The sequence below is a fragment of the Talpa occidentalis genome, unplaced genomic scaffold (genome assembly GCF_014898055.3).
Source record: "Talpa occidentalis isolate TD23 unplaced genomic scaffold, MPIMG_talOcc4v2.1 talOcc4.3, whole genome shotgun sequence".
Classification (NCBI taxonomy): domain Eukaryota; kingdom Metazoa; phylum Chordata; class Mammalia; order Eulipotyphla; family Talpidae; genus Talpa; species Talpa occidentalis.
In genome coordinates this window covers 92,205,669-92,212,746 of record NW_023603184.1, presented here as the reverse complement: position 1 = coordinate 92,212,746, position 7,078 = coordinate 92,205,669, and the positions used below count along the sequence as shown (strand labels likewise).

General features: G+C 39.9%; 1 protein-coding gene across 3 annotated transcripts in view; it reads left to right on the top strand.

Moving 5' to 3' along the window:
- Window positions 1–329: 329 nt before the first annotated feature.
- The window catches only part of WDSUB1 (WD repeat, sterile alpha motif and U-box domain containing 1), a 45,017-nt gene continuing 38,268 nt past the window's right edge, over window positions 330–7,078 (top strand). The window contains exons 1-3 of one of the 3 annotated variants that reach the window (XM_037523389.2): window positions 330–422; window positions 2,625–3,046; window positions 4,625–4,809. In XM_037523389.2, coding sequence (XP_037379286.1) covers window positions 2,649–3,046; window positions 4,625–4,809 — 583 coding nt within the window. In that variant the 5' untranslated portion in view covers window positions 330–422; window positions 2,625–2,648. Of the gene's footprint in view, window positions 423–706; window positions 816–2,618; window positions 3,047–4,624; window positions 4,810–7,078 lie in introns of those variants that run through there. The other 2 variants (XM_037523390.2, XM_054699752.1) reach the window with 2 other exon arrangements.

Genomic DNA, 7,078 nt, shown 5'->3' with positions numbered 1-7,078 from the left:
TCTGTCTCTGGTGAATCCTCTCACCCTCCCGCACATCTGGCTTGTACCCCAGTTCTTGTGTGAATAAATAAATTTAAAAAAAAAACTTCAAGCCAAGATAGACGGACAGTCGACACAACGGCTCAAGCACTCACTACACCTTCGCACCTCAACTTCCTCAACTGGGAACAGCCGCAACCAAAGTCCCCCCCGGAGCCTGAGCTCATCAGGGATTCCGGACCCGCCGGGATGCAGACTCCGCCCCACCAGAAGCGGGAGGTGCGCATGCGCCGGGCGGGAGCCGGCCCCCCGAGGGGCGCGTCCTGTTTCCTACGGTCCCGAGTCGCCAAGGCGCCAGCCCCGCCCACCGCACCTGCGCGTCACGTGACCCACGCCGCTGGCCGGACACCTGAGGGCGGATCCCGCGAGCCCGGGGCTCGGAGGTGAAATAGCTGCGCCCACGGGCTGGTGTAGCTCCAGCGGGGGCGGGTGGGGAGCGCGCCTGGCCTTAGCCCGCGGGGCGCCCCGGCTCGCGGTGGCCGAATCCTGTTTTTCGAAGTTGGCTTTAAGCGCGCGGCAGGGACCTTGACAGAACGGGAGCGAGGCACGGTTGTGAGACCTTAGCCCGGGAGCTGGGGGGCAGCAGTGGGAGGGTGGGGGCTCCTGGACTCGCGTGGAAACCCGATCTGGGCGCCCCCCCGGGCCCGGCGCCCCGGAAGGCCCAGCTTCCAGCTGGCCCGGAGTAGCGCGAGGCGTTGCGAACTTCCCTCGGGCAGCTCAGGCAGTGGAGGCTCGGCGGACCCTGAGTTGGCAGCCTGGGCCCTGCGTGCGGGGGCGTAAGTCACGGGCTTTTTGGGGGCGGCGCGGGGCGGGGGTTCTTGGCATTTTTCGGGTTTGCTTTGGATTGCATGGAGATGCTTGTGTTAACACTGGCGAGTTGGCCAGGGTTCGAAGGCTTGACAGCTGGGGGCTGAATGGGCGGCCACACCCTAAGGCAGGTAGGGATAGACTTCAGAGAGCTTTTCAAAACTGTTCAGCAGATTAGGACTGTCTGAGGCGACTGTACGGCCTCCAATCGTGAAGGATGCTGAGTGCCACATTAGTGTGCAAGCTAACGTTTGGAAAATTACCTGTGTGCATTTGCACAGTTGGGATTTGGGAGTTCTCCAGAAAGCACCACCTGATCTTGTTTTCAGTGCAATAACACAGGTGGTAATCTACCAGGATTTTTTCGTGGTTTTGTTTTAATGACTTGGAGTTTGCTTGGAAAAAAAAAAAGAAAAGGTTGAACTTTTGGGATAAAATGGCAATGGGAAAAGGCATGCACCATCCTATTGTTTACAGAGATTTCTGTAAAGATTGAAACAAGAAGTACAAATTTTACAGCCCCAGGTTGTAACTATTCCTTCAGGGCTGATGATTGCCTCTTTCTATGCCATTTTTCCACTATTGTATTTTAAAAAAATATCTAACTTTATGTTTGATTTTCTAATTGTATCCTGTTAAGTTCATATATAATATTTAAAGGCTAGAATTTAATGGCATTTTGAAAAAAATAGTTAACAAATACTTCTTTGTGGGCAGTAGATGCCTGACACTGTTTTACATGCTGTGGTTACAGAAATGATCAACATGGACAAGATCTCTACATCATTGGAGTTTACAAAGTTTGTTATTTGGGAGACAAATAGCATACATCCGATGCTGATAGTTAGAATTAAAATACGTGTGCTAGCTTGAGGGTGGCTACTTTAGATTAAGGAGGGCTTTCTGAAGAGTGACACTGAAATTGAGATCTGTATGAGAAAGAGGATCCCAAAAGCAGAGAAGAGAATTTCAGCATAAGAAAACCCCATTATGAATAGCTAAAAGACCAGAAACCATTGACCAGGGAAGCTGGGAAGAAAGGAAGAAGAGGGAAAATGGCAGAAGTTGAGCTTGCAAAAGTAGGCAGGCAAGAGCCAGACCATACAGGGTTTTGTAAGCCATGGTAAGGAATGTTTGTTCCCAGTGTACTCTGGCCTCATTTTTTGCCACTCTTTCGGTTTGGTTTCCTTCTATTAATTTTATGTTGATTCTCCACCGCAAATATTTTATATCATTTTATGGTTTATCATACAAAAGGACAAACCATTAATATGATAGCTTTCAACATTGCCAGTTAAATTTTGAATGAAACTTCTTGTTTTTATGAGGTAACCCCGCCGTTGGATCTTAAAGGCAGAACAATAGCCTTAGCTCCATCCTGTGGAAGAAGCAGCAATTTGTTAAAATAGTGGAAAATCTTTTTGGTTGGGATTATCAGATCTGGCATGAAGCTGTATTAAAAAATAACTAGTTAAGGGAAAGGCTTCAGTAAATAATCCAAAGTTTTGGTTGTTCAGTGTCAAATCAGTTTGAAGTTAATTGACCAGGTTCTTTTTCAGGATAGGGAACTTTAGTAGTGACTGTGATCATCATCAGGTATTATAGTCTCATATTTATTTGTCTTTATCCTTATCCCTGTATAATAGATTGTTCCTTACAAATATGAATTTAGGACCTTTAATTGAGCAAATTCTTAAATTGATTTTCACCCTTTTAAGGGGCTCGTGTTGTTTTTCTTTGGTTATTAGGATGAAGTAACCTTTATTTAAAAATTGCAGGGTATTTTACTTCATATAAAGAACATGGTAAAACTGATTCATACGATAGCGGATCATGGTGATGATGTCAACTGCTGTGCCTTCTCCTCTTCCCTCTTGGCAACTTGCTCCTTGGATAAAACAGTTCGTCTGTACTCTCTAAGTGACTTTAGTGAACTGCCGCACTCTCCATTGAAATTTCACACCTATACTGTCCACTGGTGCTGTTTCTCCCCTTCAGGACATATTTTGGCTTCATGTTCAACAGATGGTACCACAGTTCTGTGGAATCCTCAAAATGGACAGATGTTGGCAGTGATGGAACAGCCCAGTGGCAGCCCCGTGAGGGTTTGCCGGTTTTCCCCAGACTCCACTTGTTTGGTATCAGGGGCAGCTGATGGAACTGTTGTTTTGTGGAATGCACAGTCATACAAGTTATATAGGTATGAATATTTAAATGTTTTTTTCCATTTTTAATCCTACTAAGAGGTTTGTTGGAAAATTACAAAGCAGAATATTTTGATGACGTTAAGAAGCAATCACAGGGAAAAGTCTTTTGATCTCTCTTCTGAAGGTCAGAAAAACAGACATTTAATGTAATTCTTGTAGATTTTCTTGACAGCGTTTTAAATTTCCAGTCTTTTGTAAAATAAAGGTTAACTTTGTTAGATTTTAATGGATTTTTACTGTAGGAGTCAGGCAAAGAAAAATCTTTTGAGTAAGATCCATTATTTTTAGATTTTATTTTTGTCATTTGTGGCTCAGATGTTCTCAGTAATTAAGTAATGTTAGGTCAGTGTTACTTAAGGAAGAGCTACTTACTGCTCCAGAGTTTTGCTGGGTGAATGAACAACAGAGCCCCAAAGAAAAAAACCTTGTGATTAGTGTGGTGGTGTTACCATTTCTAAAAAGAATTATGCTAAAAACTCCTTTTTGATTCAAAAAAATCAATTAATTTATACTGGTATTGTTCTCTTGCAACTTACCAACATGAAAACCATGTACTATTATGAATTTATATTGTGGTAAGATATATAGTTACAAAATTTACCTTTAAAATTATCTAAGTGTACAGTATAGTGACATTGAGTACATTAAAACTCATAAAACTTAAATGTTACCAATTAAAATAGCCTAATGTATCTTCTCCTCCCCCCAACATTTAGAGCACAACTACCAGCTGGGGTAAACAACTGTTGCTCATTTGGGTTTAGATCACTGGGTTGAAGAAGGTGCTAAGTTTTAAATGGTGTTACACAGTTTAAAGAAAAAGCACAAAATGAAATGTCTAAGTTATTTTATATGAGTGAAATACATATGTCAGTAAGAAATCTTTACTTTCACTTCTAGGTGGTGAATTTCCCACTATTGTGACTTCCTTAATTATGTAATTAACATTATAAAATGAGACCTCGATATAGGTTTAAATGCTGGATGGGACAGTGCAGTAATTGTTGGATTTTTACCAGTTTAGTTTCTCCTAGTTGAGAAAATATATTATCAGCACAGTGCCTCCTTGCTTCCCAAAATAATTTTAACTTGATAATAACTTTTTCCACAACATTTTCCTTTTTTAAGGAATTTATATTTGAAGATGAAATATCTAACTGCTGTTTCTAAATGATTTTAAGACATATTTTCAATAAAAAGTCTCATCTTTAAAAAAATGATTAGTAGATTTTGTTGGTTGTCATTGCTTTATTTTAGTTCTGTAGGTTTTAATGTGTTTAATACTGACTTGCTGTATGGAAAAATATGATGTGTGGTGTAGCCTTATAGTTTAGAATTCAACACACTAGTTAAGATAACCTTTAAATCTCATTTCTAGAAAGCATATCTCTGCCTATGATCTAAAAATGATATTTCTATACCCATCATTTACTCTTAAGTCCTATAAAGCCATTTGTATACTTTTTTATTGTATCAGGTTGCTGTTAGAGATTGTAATATAAAGTAAAAGATGTTCTGAAATGAAAACCTTTTTTTTTTTTTTTTTTTTTTTTTTTTTGCTTTTATCTCAGATGTGGTAGTGTTAAGGATGGTTCCTTGGTGGCCTGTGCATTTTCCCCTGATGGAAACTTCTTTGTCACTGGTTCCTCATGTGGAGATTTAACAGTGTGGGATGATAAAATGAGATGTCTGCATAGTGAAAAAGGACATGATCTTGGAATCACCTGCTGCGATATATCTTCACGGCCTGTTTCTGGTTAGTTATTTTACTTTTTGAAGTACTACTGAGTTCTATTTGTAATTTGTATATGATATTTAGTTCTTTCATTTATTTCCATTTGGTTATTAATATTAGGAGCCCTTCTAATTCATTCTTTTTAAGGAATCATCCTCTATCTCTTTTGATCAAAATTAAATCACAAAAAATAGGGGAAATTAGTGGTTTTTACTATATAGATAACTCAGTACAGTAGATCTGGATTCCTTGAATATGGTAATTTAGGTAATTTAACTTAAATTGTTTTACTGTGATTTTTTAAAATACTGTGATTTTAAAATACATTATATTTTAAATAGATTGTTCAAATAGAAGTGTGAATTAAGGTTTAAAGACACTGTATTTTCTATTTACTATTTAGTCTTCCAATAGCTAAATTTGTAAGCTATTTAAAAACACAATTTTTAGAAAAAGAACTAAAACTCCTGAATATAGATCATTGTTTTGTTTTGGTTTTTTTTTTTTTTTTTTTGGTGGGACCCTCACTGGTGGCAGGGAAACGAACCAGCGCTGCAGAGGCTGCGGGCAGCCTCTCAGCCCAGAGCTCAACCGCTGTGCCACCTGGGGAGGCCACTAGATCATTGTTTTTTTTTGTGTGTGTGTTTTTTTTTTAAGATTTATTTATTTATACAAGCACTGGGTACAGTCAGAAGCGTGGGAGGGTGAGAGAATTCACCAGAGCGGGGAGCAGAGCAGGCAGAAGGACGGAAGTACACTGCTGAGGGGAGCAGCGGGCGGCAGGAGAGGTCTGCGTGCCATGTGGGACCCTCACCAGGTGGCCGGGGATCGAACCGGCGCTGCAGAGGCTGCGGGCAGCTTCGCAACCTAGTGCTCAACCGCTGCGCCACTGGGGAGGCCCTAGATCATTGTTTTTAAATAGATTCAGTAAATTGGGAAGTTTCCTTCGTCTGTGCTAGGGTGGGGGTTCTGATTTTGCCCCATTAGTCTTGTTGCCCTGTAGCATTATAATGTGGGATATAGATGGAGACTGAAAAATTTCTAGTAAGTGAAATTTTAAGAATACATCTTATATATTTGAATGTATTTTAATGAAGTATATAAATGTTATTTAAAATATTTTAAGAGTGTTTTTTTATTATGTTTTGGCACTGAATCTTCTGAAATCTGGTGTATAAATTGTCATATCTCAATTCAGACTAACCACATTGCAGGCATTCAAAAGGCACATGTAAAATAATCGCTGTCTTAATTGGACAGCTCAGGTGGAGGCAGTCTAGGTAGGATGGTGTTGGCACACATCTGTTTCAAACCTATCAATTGCTTGTTAAAATAAGAACAAGGGAAAATAAAATACCAAGTCCAAAACAAATGCCTATAAACCATGTTTTTGTTTCCCTGCCACAATCCAAACCACACCTGCGCTTGTGCATTTTCTTGCTACAGTGGCCTCCTTTCATTCCTTGAATGTTTGTAAGATTTATCCAAGGATTTTACATGTGGACCCTTTACCTGGTTCACTAGTAGTCATCCTTTAGATTTCAGATAAGCCTTTCCTGCTCTTAACCCTTGCACTTGTTCTAAAGCATTTTGATGAAATCTTTTTTGCATATTTTCTTTTAAAGTACTTAGCTAAGAATCAGTTTTTAAATTATATATTAATGTGGATTTACATATTTGTTTTTATATTACATGTAAATTATATATTCATTTGCTTAATAATGTTTTTCCTATTAGATTTTAAAATCTTATTAGGTTAGGGCCTGGGTATGCTTTATTCAAGGAGAATGGTACATAGTCCTTGAAATGCAAATTGATGAGTAATATTTCCTTTAGTGATCTGCTGAATTTTTTTTAAAGATTTATTTATTTATGTATACAAGAACTGGGGTATAGGCCAGAGGTGAGGGGGGTGAGAGGATTCACCAGAGACAGAGCGGGGAAAAGAACAGGCAGATTGACTGAAATACACTGCTGAGGGGAGCAGGGGGTGAGAGAGGAGAGGGCTGCTGAGCCATACGGGTTTCTTCCTGGCTGGCTGGGGATTGAACTTGTGCTACAGAGGCTGCGGATTGCTTCATAGTGTGGTGCTTAACCCCTTGCGCCACCAGGGAGGCCCTTTTTTTAAATTTTTATCATCATTTAGCAAGTTACTAGATTTCCATTTCATGAACCCATTCTTTTTTTTTAATTTATTTATTTATGCATACAAGAACTATAGAGGTATAGGGGGTGAGAGGTATAGGGGGTGAGAATATTCACCAGAGACAGAGTGGGGAACAAAATAGGC